Source organism: Trachemys scripta, chromosome 15 (assembly GCF_013100865.1).
Source record: "Trachemys scripta elegans isolate TJP31775 chromosome 15, CAS_Tse_1.0, whole genome shotgun sequence".
Taxonomy (NCBI): domain Eukaryota; kingdom Metazoa; phylum Chordata; order Testudines; family Emydidae; genus Trachemys; species Trachemys scripta.
Window position 1 is genome coordinate 5,780,175 of NC_048312.1, and position 17,913 is coordinate 5,798,087.

General features: G+C 50.3%; 1 protein-coding gene across 6 annotated transcripts in view; it reads right to left on the reverse strand.

The window, feature by feature from the left end:
• CUX2 (cut like homeobox 2) overlaps window positions 1-17,913 on the reverse strand; it is a 223,130-nt gene that overhangs the window by 33,533 nt on the left and 171,684 nt on the right. For 4 of the 6 annotated variants that reach the window (XM_034790834.1, XM_034790835.1, XM_034790837.1 and 1 more), the window contains 5 exons: window positions 17,353-17,412; window positions 9,538-9,675; window positions 6,510-6,633; window positions 2,484-2,560; window positions 626-692 (listed from right to left, as the gene is read on the reverse strand). In XM_034790834.1, the coding sequence (XP_034646725.1) occupies window positions 626-692; window positions 2,484-2,560; window positions 6,510-6,633; window positions 9,538-9,675; window positions 17,353-17,412 (466 nt within the window). The remainder of the gene's footprint in view (window positions 1-625; window positions 693-2,483; window positions 2,561-6,509; window positions 6,634-9,537; window positions 9,676-17,352; window positions 17,413-17,913) is intronic. The other 2 variants (XM_034790840.1, XM_034790839.1) reach the window with 1 other exon arrangement.

The following is a 17,913-nucleotide window of genomic DNA, read 5'->3' on the forward strand; positions in this document are numbered from 1 at the left end:
TGGAAACCTTCAGCCATTATGGTTCCTTCGCTCTGCTCCGGTGGGGAAAGGCTGGATTAAATGCAAGGGGACTCTTCCAATGGCATAAAATTAATACAGACATCCCTGCCACCCCCACTCCCGCCTCCTGGCAGGCGGCATGGGCAGAGTACGGCTGGAACTGCCTCTCGGGAGATCACAGGCTGCTGGATGAAATGAAATGCTGACCAGGTACAATTTAGGGTAGCTTGGGGCTGCTCCCAGTTGCAGTGGGGGAGGAGTAAAGGTGGTGTGATGTCACAGTTGCCCAGCCCCCTGGTGTGCTGCACTGAGTGGAGCTTCGTTAGAAGTGAGGATCTAGCCTCCAGAAGTGGCATGCGTGTAGGTGTACACAACGCGGGTCTATACCCAGCTAGATACCCAGTGGCAAACAGCTGGCCGGAGATATAAGTGGTTAGTATTAGATCCGCTATAGAGTGCAATGCCCCGGCATCAGGAATGTGGGGATGACGGGCCTTGTTCCAGCTCGGTCTCTCTTGACACATCTCACATGCAACCCGAAGGCCGGACCCTCCTGTGGCCAGACACAACGTCTCTGCTTGGACTGTGCACGGCTTTGGTTGATAGACAAAACCGAGTGACTTACTTTGAAGCCGCCTCTTCATCATATTTACACCGCAGGTCGAGCAGCTCCGTCTGGGTCGCCTTTAGCGCTGACCAGAAGGAAAATCAAACATCACGCAGTAAGTAACGCTCTCCCCTTGGAAGGAGATTTATTGGTGGCTGGTAAAGCACCGGCTGGTTGGAAGGTGGATCCAGCCGCCTTTGGCAGGCTCCCACTCAGCCCTCTGTTCTGCTGCCGTTCAAATGAATATTTTTTTTAATTTTTATTTCAACTGATGCAAAACCAAGATGCAAATAAAGACAATAAAACTGAAAGGCTTTAAAAAATAGTCACCATGTTCCGAGACTTTAGGACCAGTTAATAGATTTTCGACCCAAACCTTTTTGGAGCTCCTGAAACGTTCAATTAGCCTCTGTGTTGTTAGCGAAGGGATGAACATTTTTCATGCACCAGCGACTTTCTGGGTTCCCGCCGGCAGCAGAAATAGAGCGCGAGAACCAGAGAAATTAAACCTGGAGAGATCTAATAGGCCCATTCCTCGCCCTACCGTAAGGCCAGATCTTCAGCCGCAGTGAACCAAAGTCACTCTGTTGAAGTTAATGGAGCTGCATTGATTTATCCCAGCTGAGGATCTGGCCCTCTCTCTCCTAGTTCATTATCCACAGTAGTTTCCACTGCCCTGGGGAGACCAGAGTCTGATACTGTCAGAAAGTTATTCCTGGTAATGGGGCCAAAGCCTGGCCCTAGAGAAGCCAGTGGGAGAGTTGTCATTGGCTGCAGTGGGGTCAAGATGGGGCCCAATTTTCCTCCACTTAATTTCACCCCCAGGCTCCTCTCTGGGCCCCCTTGGACCACCCTGCACAGCTCGCCCCCGTCCATGGCACCCAGATCTCCTCCTCTCTTCTCCCTTGGGTGACCATAACCCAGCCAGTGGCTGTTTGTTCAAGACCTTTAGCAGCTGCTTTTCCTGCCCAGTTTGCCCTTCCTCCTGCACCATGGCCCTGGGCGTTCCAAACACAGGAGGTGAGCGTGGCCGAGCAGGGCACTGCAGGATAGATGCCCTGAGTGTGTCCACACCTTTGGGAGAGCCCCACGGAGATGGCGTGGGCAGCGTGGCAGGGCAAAGGGGCATGACAGCGTCTATGCACACGCCTGACGATAGGCTACGGGGCAGCTCTGTGCACCAGGAACACAGGAGAGTGTCTGAGGCCACGAACACGCAGCCTCAGCAACTCCCTGCCTGCAGCCCCCTGCAGGCGCAGAACCAGAGTGGGTGCAATTCCCCCCGCTGGCCGGGGGACTCAAGGGGGCAGGCACTCAACCCTTGGGGCCACTATGTCCTTAGGCACAACTAAGTCAATGGTGTCACACTGGCCTAGTGGCTAGAACACTGGCCTGGAACCCAGGAAAGCTGGGTTCTATCCCTGGCTCTGCTGCTGCCTTGATGGGTGACCGTGGGCAAGTCATGCTCTTCTCTGCCTCAGTTTCCCTATCTGTAAAATGGGGATAATGACACTGACCTCCTTTGTAAAGCCCTTTGAGATCCAGTTCTCACTGAAATCAGTGAGACTCTCCCTGTTGACTTGACTGAGGATAGGATCAGGCCCTTACTTGGGTAGGGCTGGGCTGGACAAGCAAGTCCAATCTGAATGTGGTCCCATGACGATAAGGCCAGACAGGTGTGATGTGCCCCTATGGCATGTTCTCCCCTTGGTGTGCACATGTGACCCCTGACTGCTCTGCCAGGAGGGCAGTGATGTCTGCGCACCCAGGGGAGAAGAGCCAAAGCACCACTGAGCCTCACCCACATCTGGATCTACGGCCAAGGGCTCAGGGACCCACGCTGGGCGGGACTTTTGGACGTCACATCTTTCAATACCTGCATGTAGCACTTTGATCTTTTCTTCTGCTTCCCCCAGCCTAGCCGCCAAAGTGATCTGTGCTTCCTGTAGTCCCCTGTGAAGAGAAGGGTCGATGTCAGTGACCAGCTTCTGTGCTCATACACAGCTCACCCGGGGCCAGCGTGAGGCCTGGCTCTCCGGAGTCACTCCCGTTCTGCTCTCCCAAGGTTTGGGAACGCACGAACAGCTCCGCTTCCTCCACACCGGGCCATCAAACTGCTCATTTTACTTTTTTAACATGTACTTAAACCCCATCATTAAGAAGTTTCCCTAGAAAATTTATACGCCTATTGCAGCCGAGACGTTTTCATGCCACTAGAGTTGTCCGCATTCCATTAAAAACCTCTATTTCCAGGGGTTTATAGCCCCGGCCGTAAAAATTCACTTCAGGCTGAAAAACTTGGCATGTTGGATCTCAGCCCAGAAATAAATTTCTGGGCAAAAATTGGTGAAAAGAATTAAAGATCTACCTATAGATAAATAAGAGAGAGAGAGAGAGAGAGGGGGAAGAAAAGAAAATCCATCGGGCTATTTTGGAGTTCCTCTAAGAGTGGGAATGAACCAGAAGTGAGTGCATGCGGCTAATGGACTCCTTCACTCTGCTATGCCTTCAGCACAACTCACACACGCTCCGGACCCCACGCGCTATCACTGCAGACGCAGACGCTGTCCAAACAGTCCATGAGGAATTTGCACTAGCCAGACTTTGCAGATGCCCACGGTGCCAGCATCACTGTTGACCCAGGGGGATGGCAAAGCTCTGTGCCATGTGTAACCGTCGCCCGAGCCAATGATCAATGCAACGGGTTGACATAATAGACCTTCCTGGCTCTGAAGAATTGGTCACCACCTCCTGGGTCAGTTACTTGCAAGCTAACAGCTAGAGAGTGCATGGAGAATCTAGGTTTTCAGGACCCTCTAATCGCACACGTAACTAATCCAGCCAGGATTGTGCACATCTGAAATACTCTTCCCTAGCTAGCAATCTTTGTGATCCAGAGAGAGACAGCAGCTGTGGAAGGGTTTCTCCACTGGAGCAGGGGTGACATATCAGCAAACACTCAGCCTTGACACTGGGGGCGCCCAAGAGTGGCTGGTAAAGGTAACGGGGGAGCGGAGCGTGAGCACTCCTTCCCACCAGCCGAACCCACTGGTGTGGGAAGGGGGCAGAGGCAGTGCTCTGGGACAGCTGCCCGGTGTGCCATTGTCCCCTGGCAAATCTCCAGGGATTAACTGGGAGATTTTGCTCTGTACCCTGCAAGCACCTCCTGACGAGGTCGAGGGAATGGGGCCCGTGCATAGGCACAGGTCGGGAGACCACGGCAGCTCACCTCTGGCAGGGCTGGCCTTCCAGACACACAGTCTCGATGCCTGGCTTGGGGCACCCACGTGATTGGAAGGCCATGACTCACGGTCCTCTGCAGTCCTGCAAACCCCGCCTCGAGCAAATGATTCATCGGGGCCTGGGCAAGCTTTAGCATGGCGCTGCCCCTCCCTTGGGTGACCCCACGTGATCCAGCCCATTATCGGGGTGGCCTTCCCCACCTCCTGTTTTATTGGAGGTGTTGGGTCGGCCGGACAGAACTGCACCATGCAATGAACGGCTGTGGGGCAAAGATCCAACGAGCGGCAGCATCGTTAGCAGGGAGCCCGTAATGCCAGATTCAATAGCCACAGCGCCAAAACACAGGCCATCCAGCCCCCCAGATCCATAGAGTTTGTGGCAGCTCCCCAGCAACCAGGACATTCAGATCTAGGAGTCAAAACTGAGGCCAGCACTTCCCTCTCAAGCACCGGCACTGCCCTGGGTTCCTCTGGCACATGCCAACACCCTGCTAGCCTGGGCAGTTCGGACTCCAGCCGTACCCAGCCCAGCCATGGGCCAGCAGAGACTGCGCTGATGGGGTTCCTACAGAGTACTACATCATTGGCATATCTGCTCCCTCAGCCCCTGCTTCCCAGCCCTCTTGCTAGCTGCTGTCACAGCACTCGAATAGCCTGACCCTGGTGCCACGGCGCAGTCTGCACTGTCCCTCTCCCCGGGGACCCATGACAGAGTTTATTCCACTTAGACTCTCTGTCGGTCCAGTGACCGGGAAGCAAGGCCTCCACGTGGAATCTGTGACTCATCTTGAGAGTTACCTCCCGGAGGCCCCAAACGGCCTTTCCCCGCCTTGCAGGAGTCCCTTAGCAGCAGAACGGGCTGAGTTCCACCGTGCAGGGGGAACACACTCGAGAGAGAACCTGCCGAGGAAGGAAAGGCCTTGCCCTGTGCGCGCCATGCTGGATGGGACCCCATCTCTGGTAGCGTAAGGAGTAGTGGCAGGCCAAGGGATGGATGTGAGAGTGGCTCCTGGATTGGGCCCATATTTTCAGAAGAAGCCACTAATCCTGGGTGTCCTAGATCCTCACAGGGCTTTAGGCGTTTAGCTTCCGCAGCCTCAATCCCTTGGAGGCTCTGGGCCAAAAGGCCTAATTTTCAGAGGCGCTGAGCACTCTCCACTCCCAGCGAACCAGGCCCACACGCGGACAGACAGATGAGGCAATGTGCCTTGCAAATCGCCCTCGTCTCCTGGAGCAGCACGGGACGGGGCTGGACTTATTTGAGAAGACAGTAAGGAAACACAAAGAGGATGCATCTTTCAGGTTATAAGGGAACCACATTTTTAATCATTTTCTGACAGTCAGGGGGGGAAATAAAAACCCACCTGTAATTAACCTGAGGTGGGGAAAAAAGCAATCAGGGAAAAGTTATTTTGCATTATTTCTAACCTGTGTTTGGCAGGAGCTTCCTCCAGAAGAAGGGCAATGGAGGTTTAAAGCTCCTGCATTTGTTAATCAGCTCAGCATGCTAAGGTAGAACAACGAAGTTCCATTACAGGAGCTTTTGATAAACTTTAGCCTGTCGAAACGGAAAGGCCAGTTAAGGAGGTTCATGTGCTGGGCTGTATTTATCTGAATCCTCCAGGCAAAACAACACCCGGGAGAAAGACGAGTCGGTGATTGCCATGTTTACCAGCTGGGGATAGGAAATAAACTCCCAGGTCTAGGGATGACGGTACAATGACCACGACAGTGTGCATGCAACATACACACGTAAACACACTCACACCCACCCAGACAATCTTGTATGCACTAGCGTACAAACGTGTCTCTCACTCAAGCAGATCTTTGCCAATGGGCATCTCTTCCAAGGCCAGCATAAGCCCCTGTTTCAGACTGGTTTGCACTGGCCAGATGGTGACCGAGGACAGAGTTTTTCTTTCTGGCACATGACTCCCTTTCCCCTCCTCAGCAGCCCTGAATGAGGTCGCATCCATGGAGGGCTTGAAAAGCTCCCTCTGGATCCTGGTAATGCCACTGTGAGCACCAGCCAGAGGGGGTCGCTCTAGAGTGCTGTTGGAGCTCCTGCCTTTGGACACGAGCCCAATGGCCCAAACCCAGCCCTAATGTACTTCACCGGGATCAAAAGTCACTTACATCAGGCCTGATTTGGGGCTCATTTCTTCCACACCTGCTGGCCTGAGACTCAAACTCAGATCCCCTGCCAGAGCAGGCTGCGAGCGGACAGGCCAGCCTGTGAGGTGAGGAAACCTAGATACTAGAAAGAACCATTAATTTGAATGAAAAACGGGAATCAAATCCCTTAGGCAGCTTTGAAACTCTCAAGTCATGGGGATGGGCCCAGTAGGAAACGGTTCAGATGGGTAGGGCAGGCAGAAGATGGTGCCTGGTGACAGCTCAGAGTCTGGCCCCGTGTTGCCAGGGCAGGACATGTGAACCTCAGCCCAGCTCGCAAGGGGGAGGAGCACAGAATAAATGCTAGGCAGGCGAGAAAGAAGGTGAGGATGGATAGACAGAGCTGTATGGGGACGCATAAAGAGGACAGACAGACAGAGGGAATATGTATGCAGACAGACAGACAGACTCACATTCCCACCGCAGGCAGCTCTAGATTGTATTTACTTTTCGGTTTTAAGGCCCATCCTCTGCTACTCACGTACTTCTGTTTTTCGGCTTCATTTCTCTGCAGCAAGGTGTCTGTGAAAAGTGCTTTGCTGTTGACGCTGGTGAGCCTGGCTCCCTCCGACACCGTGAGCCCAGCTGGAGACGTTCCCCCTCTTTGCTCTGCGGGGGGAGAGGGGGGGAAGAGGGGCGGGAAGAAAAATTCACATAAGCAGCATGACAGAAGTGAAAAAGCAACCACTTCTTCCAGGGCCAAGAGATCAATCTCAGGGGGTAAAGAATCGATTTCCAGAACTTCAGCCACGGAGTTGATACGTTCTGCAGGTTCCGCTGGTCAATTGCGTTAGAGGATCACAGCGGGGCGTGAAATCCTGAGTGCAGCCCGAAGCCTGCCAAAGTGGCAGCTTCCTGGCTAGGTTATATCTGCTAATAGTCTCATTCGAACCACTTCAGCTCCTAGTGGTGGGAAAGTCTGTAAATGACCAGCAAAGCTGTCTAAGCTACACTACACTGCGCCTCCAACCTGGAGCGCAGTATGCCTGCATGAAACCAATCTTCTGCATAAAGAGCTCTCAGAGCTCAAGACCCGTCATTATTTAACACCCTCCATGGCTGCGATTTTCATGCGATTTGCACGGGGGAAGAGGGGGGGGTTGAGGAGGGGGAGAGTGTAGCTTTCTGGGCTGGAACACTGGAAGCCAGTAGCCTTCAGATGCTGTGCACTAGAACTGGCTGGGAATTTTTTAGACAAAAAGGGCTTTTTGTGGACACTTACCGGGTTCAATGAAACTTTAATGGGGGAGGTCAGGGCCGCCTGGGGGGGGGGGCGGGGAGGGCAAACGGGGCAATTTGCCCCAGGCCACGAGAATATAGTATTCTATAGTATTGCAACTTCTTTTTATGGAAGGGGCCCCCGAAATTGCTTTGCCCCAGGCCCCCTGAACCCTCTGGGTGGCCCTGGGGGAGGTTTCTGAGAACCAGGATGGAATTTCTGGTCAAAACCAGAGCGAGATACGCACCTCCCCAGCAGGCGGCTGGTTAAAGCATGCACCATGGGCGACCCAGCCCATAGAGTGAGTCTCTCCCTCTCTGGCCCAATGAATATTTCATTATTTATACAAAGTTGAGCAGCTCCAACTCTATCACCTGGTGAATTAGGAAGGGCGGGGGCTCAAACCTGCATCTCCCACACCCCAGGTAAGCGCCACACCCATTGGGCTGCTGGCAGGAGGTTGGGCTCGCTTGTTCTCTCTCTTGTTTTTTAACCATTTCTTTGGAATGCTCTAGATTTTGTTCCAACGCAAAAGGAAAACAGATGTTGAAACCATGACATTTTTCACAAAGTGCAGTTCTTGTTTTCCGGACAGCCCTGCTGAGCACCTCCCAGTCCCAGGGCACCTCGCAGGAGCCGGCTGCATCATCTCGGGCCCTGCAATGACTGTCTCGGCCCAAAGTGGTTCGCACCCCAAACGCTGCTGTACTGAGAACCTGACAGGGAAACTGACCACAGCCAGCTGTGAAAGTGACCTCCTGCATTTCCAACAGGCAAAAAACCAGACAAGCTGCCTGAAGAGCAAAATAAGCTACTTGGGCCAGTTCAGGCTCCTTTTCAGTGTTAAAGATCTGAGGAGTCATTAGTGACACATGGTAAGAAACAAAGGTTTGTTGAGAGTACAAGGCCAGATCCTTAGCTGGCATAAATCAGTATCACCAGAGCCAGGTCTAGTGGGGAGAGCGCTGGACTGGATTCTATTCCTGGCTCTGCCACTGGCCTGCTGGGTGACCTTGGGCAAGCCACCTCCCCTCTCTGTACCTCAGTTTTCCCATCCGTAAAATGGGGATGGAGCCCCTGACCTCCTTTGTAAAGCCGTTTGAGATCTACTGCTGAAAAGCTGTGTATAAGAACTAGGTGTTAAATGATTAAATTACCCTAGCTGAAGAGCTGGTCCGTGATTTTTATTCTGACAGTGCCCCTTTAAAACTAAGCCCCAATGTTAACTGTGCTGTTGCTAATAAAGATTCGTTAGAATTCATTTGTTTCTTCTTGTTCTTTTTCTCCACCCTGGGTGACATTTCACTGGGGTTTGCAGAGGGGCCCTCAATGAAGTACCACGCTGGTGGAGAAAGAAAGGAGCACATGGTATTATTGCACACAACCTGGAACTGCAGGGGGCTGCCCTAGAGAAGGACACTGTCCTGTCCCTCGGCGGCCAGAGGCCGGGAGAAAATGCAGCTCAACTCAGTTAAAGCCCATTGGATTGACAAGCCTGCGTGAGGGCAGCAGGGTCTGGTGTTGGCTGCTGATTCTGCTCCCTGGCTGCCCAGTTCCTTTCACGGTGACCAGCTGGTACAAATCAGCGCAGCTCCATCGACTTTGAGGATCAGGCCCCTTGACTTTAATGGGAGTAGACAACTTCCTGGGGGCACACAGGATTGGGCCCCTCCCTGAAACGTATCAAACAGAACAGATTCCACACACCACAGGGGGCATCAGGTGGGGGTTCAGTGACAGACACTCGCCAGCACAACCCTCACCCGTCAAACCAGCCCCCAGGCGGCCCCTCACTGGGCGGAGAGCAGCACCGATTAATCTACAGTGGATCCCAGCAGGGACCCCCGGCCCAGGGAGAGCACGAGGCTGCAGGGAGCTGGCCCGCCCGTCTGCAGGGGGATCAGCCCGGCCTTCCAGTCTCACCTTTGACTCCGAGTCGGGGATTGGAAGAAAAGCTCCATGGAAGGGACTGAGCTGGTTTGGAGCAAAAGCCCCATGAAGCGGCTCCCACCCTGGAAATGCTGGACTGGCCTGGCCCCGCCCCGCAGCTGCGAAGCAGAGTGCAGGGAAGTGTCCATCCCTCCCCCAGTTGCCGGGGTGTCCCGTGCCCCAAGCGGAGCACAGACAGGGCGGATGATTTGTCCCATACAAGCACTAAGGGTTATTATTATTACCCAGCTGGAGGCCTGCAAAGGCCTCTGCCTGCCCCAGCACCGGGGGACAGGGACACGCCCCTGGCTCCCCCTTGTCCAGGTGCCGGAAATGAACCAGGGCAAGGGAGGAGTGGCTGGTACCTTTGGTGCCAAGGAGCTCTGGATGCTTCTTCCGCTGCCTGTTGAGCTCCTTCAGGGGTGGGTTCTCAGGGTCGAGGCACTGGACCTGCTGCAGCCTCTCTTCTGAGCTCTGCGCCACCTCCAGGACAGGAACGGGGTCTAAAGGGGAGCAAGGCGACGAGGTGAGGGGCAGCAGCTGGCAGTGAGCTGCCCTCGCGCCCTCCGGGAACAATGCGGACGCTTGCAGCCTGGATCAGAGCCTGTATGCCCGGGCTGGGACGGTGACCAATGCTAGGGTGAGCGTAACTGTTCCTTTGCACTGGATCGAGGCCATCTGTATCACGGGGAACACAGGCCTCCCTTAGCGGGCGGTTGATCCAGAATGAGCCCCAGACTGCATTCCCTGCACACCCAAATTTCCCACATGGCAGGGAAGGCAGGATGGGTTTCCTCTTACAAACCCCCTTCTCGATTCTGCACAGTGTGCATGCCGCAGCCACCTTCCTAAATTAAAGGGGCCAGACTCTGCTCGCGGTTACACCAGCATCAATATGGAGCGACTGCAGCCAAGTCTATGGATTAGCTCCTGATTTAGGCCCCCATTTCTGACTGCCCCAGTCACCCACGCGTCCGTACAGCGCAGCGATCCTGGAAAAGCGGTGTGCATGCAAACCACCAGCTAGGACGCATGGCCTCAGTGACACGGGCATTTGAGCTTTTTAAAACCCAGGCCTTAGAGAGCGGGGCAGGGAGATCGGAATCCAAATGTGGCGTCTTTGAGATTGTCCTTAACATAAGCCAGCGAGCCGTGTTGAAGTCTGAGCACACTCGTAAGCGCTGCGAGAATAAAAGCTTTCATCCCAGGCCTTCAGGACTCCTCCGATTCATGTGGCCCTCCATTCCCACCCCGAAACCTGCTCGAATGCCAGCCAGCAACACACACTCCTGCTAACGCCGGTTTATTTGGGCAAAGGCAGGCACAGACAATAGCAGTTTGTGCAGAGGTAAGCAGGTGCATTCAGAACAGTATGTCTTCCCTCTGTCAGCATTACACCATCATTAGCTAGTGTCTGCTCAGCAGGGTGTGCCATTATGTCTCCCAGGGCTGATGTAATTATACATTGACATAATTAACCCAGCAAGCCCATTAAGCAGGCCAGCTAAAAATTCATCTATAATTATTTGTTGTGTGCATGCTAATGAGTCCATCTGCACTGCCATTGTACAACATGAACAAATTAATTTACAAGTCTGGATTTTTAATAAGTTCAAGAAAATGCCTCCTATTGAGCCAGGTTATTTTATTTTTTTTTTTTAAGAGGAAAAGAGGGAAAAAATAGAATCAAATTCTCCAGGGTCAAAAAGTTAGATAAACAGGGAAGTGGGAGAGAGCTAGGCACTCTGCCTTCTACCCCACACCTATGGCACAAATCCAACTGCAAAACAACTGGCAATAAAATCCAACTCTGTTGCTAAGAACAACTCCCTCAGCCTAGATGGTATCAAATGCAGAATTACAGGCGGTAGTAACAAACGGTGCCAGCTCGCCACAGCCGTGTGGACGGCATGACTGACCTTTCATTTTCCTTGCCGTATATAATTGTACAGGGGCCGCTTGGAGACATTTGGCGGTGGGAAGTCGACAAGGTGCAAAGTCAGTTTGAAATCATAGACAGGGCAATTAACTGGGATACAGGGCCCGTGCGGATTGCCTTACTCCTGTGAGGAGCCCATTGGGCCATGTTCTCATCTTATTTACACAGAGATAGACCTGGAGTAAGTCCTCTGATTGAACATGCTTCCTCTGGATTTCCACCAGCGTCATGGCCAATGCTGGTCTTACTGATTCCAGCTCATATGAAGGGGAAATTCACCCCATGTAGAAGGTCGACCAATCAAGGTCAATGCCCTGCTCAAGTCCCACTTAAGCCCTATGGCCCAGACTCTCCAAAGATACGTAGCTGCTTAACTCCCACTGATTTCAATGGGAGCTGGTTGCCTAAATACTTTTGACGATCTGGGCCTATGGGCCTTGTGTTTGTCTTTTGTATGGGGGAGAATTTCACCCACAGGAAGCAGGATTTGACCCCTTTATGTTTGCCAGGATTCTTGTAGCCGTTTATATTTATATACGTAGGCCCCCATCTTCCGGACACTTATACACCTACTTAGCTTTGCACCCACGATTAGTCAACGGGACTATTCATGTGTAGAAAGTTGGGCACATGTGAAATTAAATACCAGCTATCTGAATCCCCTTTACCTGAAAATCCTAGTTATCCGAGTCCACATGTGTATGCCTGGTTATTGGAAGCTTTCGGAGGGCCACCAGGCCTTTTGGAGAAAAGGGCGTGTCCTGCATTTCTGGGGCACCCATCCCTGGAGAAACACCCCAGTGGGTGAATTGTTTGAGCGATTGCCATCTCGTCTGCACCCAGGGCAGATGCTGTAATGGAGGTAAGCAGCTGAGTTGAGGCCCGATCTGGGGCGTTTGGTCAATGACTAACTGGAGCAAGACCTCAGTGGACATGCTCTGCCACTGCCAGACTCAATGGCAACAGCTATAAATGCTCCGTGCAGAAGGATTTGTAAAGAAATCGTCCCTGCAAAGTGTGAGTCGTTGGTTTGGTGGAATATTCCTTCACACAGGTGAATCTTGGTCCATTGCACAAGACAAATGAGACTCTTCAGATGGGTCTTGGGAGATGCTCTTTGACTACCCAGGGCCATTTCCTTGGGCTACTCACGCAGCTAATCCTTTACCTTCTCAGCCTGCCTCTTGGGAATCTAGAGAACAGACTGAGGTAGCAGAGCAGGGCGTAAGGAGCCGCCTACAGTCACACAAAAGCCTGACGCGCTGGTAGTGGCGCACAGAGTAGTGGTTAGGAACCACCGATTCAGAACAAGCAGCAACCCTCGTGCTCTCCAGATGCAGGTGCAGCAGGCACGGGCTTGCAGCATGGTATGCCGTGATTCAGGTACAGACTTCCAATGACACGTATCGGGTTTGCCTATGAAAACTTGACACCAGTTAGGCTGCTGGTGTGCTGAGACCAATCCGGTCTCATTCTGCTTCGTTCTCTTGTTCTCTCCCATCAGGCTGTCTGTATCCCTCTGTGGTCTCTTGTCTTGTAGTTAGATCGGAAGCAATTTGGGGCAGGGACCAGCTTTTTGTTCTATGTTTGTACAGCGCCTAGCACACAGGGGTCCTGGCCCATGACTAGGGCCTCTAGGCGCTACGGTCCTACAAATAATAAACAACAGTAACAAAAGCCCAATGATAGCCTGTGCCCCGACTGTCCTACCAGATGCACTGCAGAGGAAATGAACAAGCTGAAATGGCCGGACATAATAATTCTCTAAATCGTCAATAATGACGCTAACCATTCTGGAGCAGCTGGAAACCCTCCATGACATTACAGTCTGAACTCTCATCTCAGAGACCATCTTGGAATCCTAGTAACAGATGGCAGATTTCAGGGGTTTACTGGAGCAAAATTAATCCAATTTCACGCCAACCGTACCCAAAGCCCAGTGAAGTCAGTGAGAAGACTTGGGTGTGGCCCTTGACCAAGAACCTCAACCGCACTAGCCAGTTAAGCATCTTTTTCAAGGCTTTACTTGGGTATGGAAGGCCAGTTCCTCAGTGGGCGTAAATCAGCATAGCCTGGCTGACTTCAGTGGAGATAAACTGATTTATACCAGTGAAGGTCTGGTGCTAAATGTTGCTTTCTACCGAGTATAAATGGCTACAAAAGTCTCCTTGTAAGACCAATTTGAACTCTCCAGTTTCCGATGAAGAAATCCTCTGGAAGAACAGAGAATTGGCTCCAGACATTTTCTAAGACAGAAGATCAAAATGAAGTAAATATTAGTCAAAGACCAAAATGTTCCTTTGACACCTTTCAATTTCTACCTTGACATTATATATAAAAGACCTGATCCAATTCCTACTGAAGTTAACGGGAGTCTTTCCCTAGGCTTCAGATATAGCCCATTGGGTCAAATTTTCAATACACCTTTATCCAAGTCTACAGTTTTGAAGGTGCAAAACTGCACCAGTGAACACCCGCTATTTAATTCATGTCAACATCAAGGTCTCTGATGATCCCCACCTTTCAAAGACGTACACTGCTAAGTGAGCGGAATTAGCGAGTCTGCCAAAATGGAGGCCATTGACTGAAACGCTGGCCTTTTTCGTTCTAGCAAAACGGGCCAAATACATTCCTGGTAGAACGCCACTAACTTCATTGAGTTACCCCAACGATGAATCTTGCCCAAGTAATCTACCGCCTGATTTTCCGAAGAGGTCACCGTTCCAAATGAAGGCAGAGGGACTGCAAGCATTCGGCACCTTTGAACAACAGGCCCTGAGCAAATGACTATATCCCTGCACTGGCATCACACCCTGGTGGGCGCACTGGTTCTTTTCCACCTCGTGCTGCAATTAGTCTATGAAAACCATTCTCCATTAATTTCTTCATGCAACCACCATTTCTGCCGAAATCCAGAGAACAACAATCCATTGTTGTTAATTTTGAAACACAGCCGGGTGGTTTTCTTTATAGAAATAAAAGACCAGACAACAAGAAGACGGTGTCAAAATATGCATACTTAAAATGCCTGTAACTGAAGAATCGCTGTATCAAAGGAAATCCCATTTACTTTGTCTTGAAGAATTATTTGAGGCATCAGCTAAATGTCAGGCAGAGTGAGTAAGGTACACAAGTTAAGGGGGGGGGGGAGGGAGCCTTCTGTTTGCTTTCAAATATGTCGAGCTAGTTTCTCACTACAGTAAAAACAGCTGTATAAAGAACCACTCCAAATCCCCCTTTCTCAGCAAGAACCGAGAAGAGGAAAGGCTCGTTCTGATAATAACGATAGCAGGGGAAAAAGAAAACACGCTCAAGTGAGGCGCAAAGCTCGGGCGCTCACCTTTCACCTCTGCAGCTGCGAGTCACTGCCCAGCACTGATGGAAGATCAGACTCTAAACCCGTTTTGTGCTACCCTAGGGCAACTGGGCAAAGCAACGCACAGAAAGCGACTGCCCAAAGATGATGGTGAGTTGGCGCCAGAGCAAAGGACACAACCCAGAAGCTCTGGACTACCCGCTAATCCCTAAAGGTGGTTCCATCGGGATTCAAGAGGTGGTGGCTGAGGTGGGTAGAAGCTCACCAGCTGCTGCTCATTCTCTGCTTGGCCTGTGGATAAGGAGATGAGGTCCATTTCCCTGGCTGTCCGATTGGTGCATCATGTGGTCCCGATTTCCTGCTCACTTATAGCAGTTTTACCGCAACAGAACACTACGATTCCAGTGGAGTGACTCCTGATTTACGCAGGTGTGAGAGGAGAGTCAGACCCAATGTACCTAACAGTGGCCAAGAATCCCCCACACGGAGATTCGGTCTGGTCTGAGCTCTGCTCATTGAAATCCCTAGCAAAAATGACTGAGTTAGAGGAAACAATGAAAGCCAGGGCTAGGGCTTCCAATGGAAATCCCAGTGTCCCGTGAGCTAGGGAAGGAAGGATGGTCTTGGGCTTTTGGCTCAGGAGATCCGGGATATCTAATCCATTGGACAAGTCATTTGGGCCCAAATTTTCAAAAGTGGCGTCTCGCCAGAACAATTTACCAAGGGTCCCGGGGGATCCTCCAACCCTGGCGATTTTAAAATCAAGATTGGCTGCTTTTCTACAAGAGCTGCTCTGGGAATTACCATGGGGCAGGTCTCTGGCCTGTGTTACCCAAGAGCTCAGACGAGCTGATCACAACGGGCCCTTCTGACCTTGCAATCTATGAATCAATGAATTATTGATGCCAAGATTTAGAAACGTTGGCCCCACTTTTCAGAGCTTCTGAGTACTCATCACTCCAGCTGAAGTCAGTGGGAGCTGCAGATGCTCAATGCCATTGAAAAGCCAGGCCAAAATGTCTCACATTGCATTCCCCAAAACTGAAGCACCCAACAGTCCTGAAAATAATTGCTTTAGCGTCTCTGTGCCTCAGTTTCCCTATGTTACATGAGAAGAATAATACTAGCCAATAATATGATTACATCATGGTGCTGGGAGGCAAAATTCCTTGATTAATAGCTTGGATTTGCTGACTTTCCAGGCATGCTGCAAGAGATGCCGGTTTGATAGGGCTGTGGGAGACAGTGTAGGGAATGCCCCTAATGATGATAGGATGGAAAGAAGTTTCTGTAGGTGGCTGGCTGGCTGAGGCCCTGTCCTGATGAGGCCTGTAATGTTGCTTGGATTTTACTGTATTATTAATGATGTGTTGGCTGTCCGAAGCCTTGGATAGGCATCTTTTAAATTTTTTAAAATCGAAATAAAGAAATACAAATAATGTTTACAAAGCGCTTTGAGATCCTTGGATTGACGGGAACTACAGAAGGGCATCAGATTACTGTATACGAGCACTGAATAAACCTGATTCGTTGGTATAACTGACGGATTATCCGTGGACATAGAAGCTACAGTAAAGACACAAATTAGTGGAGAGTTGACTAAGGATTCCTGCTTGGTAGAAATTAACCCTTGCATCTTACCTGGCACACATTAGCAGAAAGTGACACTCAATGAAATTAGAGGGCCATAAATTTAGAACCAATAAAAGGAAACCATGCCTTCCCACAGCATAGAGTCCACCCGTAGAATTCCCAGCTGCAGAGGGTCATCAGCTGAAGACATATAGCGTGGCTGATTTTAAAAAGGATAATTTTACAGCCATTAATAATATTTGTAGCTATGCAAGCTAAGATAACGATATAGGTAATTAAACCTCATGCTCCAGGGCCTAAGATGATAGGGAATCCTTCACAACCCGGCAGTCTCTCTCATTCCCACTGCACATACTGGTTAGGTGTATCACCAAGAGGGTCTTTTCTTGCTAGCCCCGGAAACACCAGGGAACAGCCAATGCAGAATAAAAAGTTAGACAGACCAATGATCCAATCTGTTATGGCAAATTCCTCTGTCTCTTTGTAACAAGAAATAATGTAATAGCAAAAACGTATGCCACTACCCTGTGTAATAAAGCTGCGATGGAGTTTTGCCTGTATCAGCATTTACATCTAGCTTCTTTCAGCAACCATGCCTTTGCTGAAATAAAAATGACACATTTTCTAAACATTTCCTCTTCAGATGTGAGCTGTTTGCATTTTGATTACATATTTTTGGACCTGGGAGCTCTAAAGAAAACATTTGAGCTTAAAACAGCATACCACCATTCCCTCCTGGCTAGTCCACACGAGAGGGGAGATTTGATGTGATCTGTGGACTAAACAGACAATCCACATATAGGCAACAGAGGCAATAAAATCAACTTGCCTAAGATCTAAGTTTTAAAAATAGGGTTTGAAATGTAATATAGCCCTTAATTTGGCCAACACATCTTAAAGGTCCAGCCAACCACATCTGATCACCAACCATACCTCTCAGATGTCCTTCAGTTCAAGGACTGTAACTCACTGTAGTTCCAGAGAGCTGTTTGGCACCCCCCCACACACCTCGAGTCTGATCTACTGCCCAGTGACGTTAATGGCAAAGTTCCCATTGACTTTGATGATGCAGGATCATACCCTTTTATTGTTAGAAACAATTTACATCAGAAATGAAGTATTATGAGGCGGGGCTCACAGGAAGAACCATTGACACTAAAGGGAGTGGTGCCTAGGACATTGGAAGAATCATTCTGCGTGTCCCTCATCTTAGGTTTGTATCACACATGTCACCCCCTGCCTCCTGTCCCAGTCTGGGGCAAGCAGAGAGGTCTGCTCCTGACTATGGGCCCAATCCTGCTAACGCCTACACAGGTGTGTAATTCTACTCACAAGGGAGACGACCCACACTGGTGGAATGAGTCAAATGCATCCGTGTTTGCAGGACCAGTCCTATGAAAACAAAGCGTGGATTAAAATGATACTGGCTTTGTGTGGCAATTACTAACCTATTTGTGCACACGATGCTTAATTAAATGACTAACTTACTTTGATTTCATTAGAGCCTAACCTCACAAAAGACCAAACCAGCTGATTTTTTTTTTTTTTTAAATACTTGAATACAAAACGTAACTTTTTAAAAAATAAAAATTGGCCTGGTATTTTTCTTAAATTACAGATGCCAAATACAACCACTAGCTGGTGCTATTGCACACCATTTTAGCATTCACAACTTCACAGGGCAGGGGAACGTCTTTCACTGATGCGTCCAAAAGAGTTGGGTTTTTGGCTTCGTTAAAAGAACAGGAGTACTTGTGGCACCTTAGAGACTAACAAATTTATTAGAGCATAAGCTTTCGTGGACTACAGCCCACTTCTTCGGATGCATACAGAGTGGAATAAATATTGAGGATATATATATATATATATACACACACATACAGAGAGCATGAA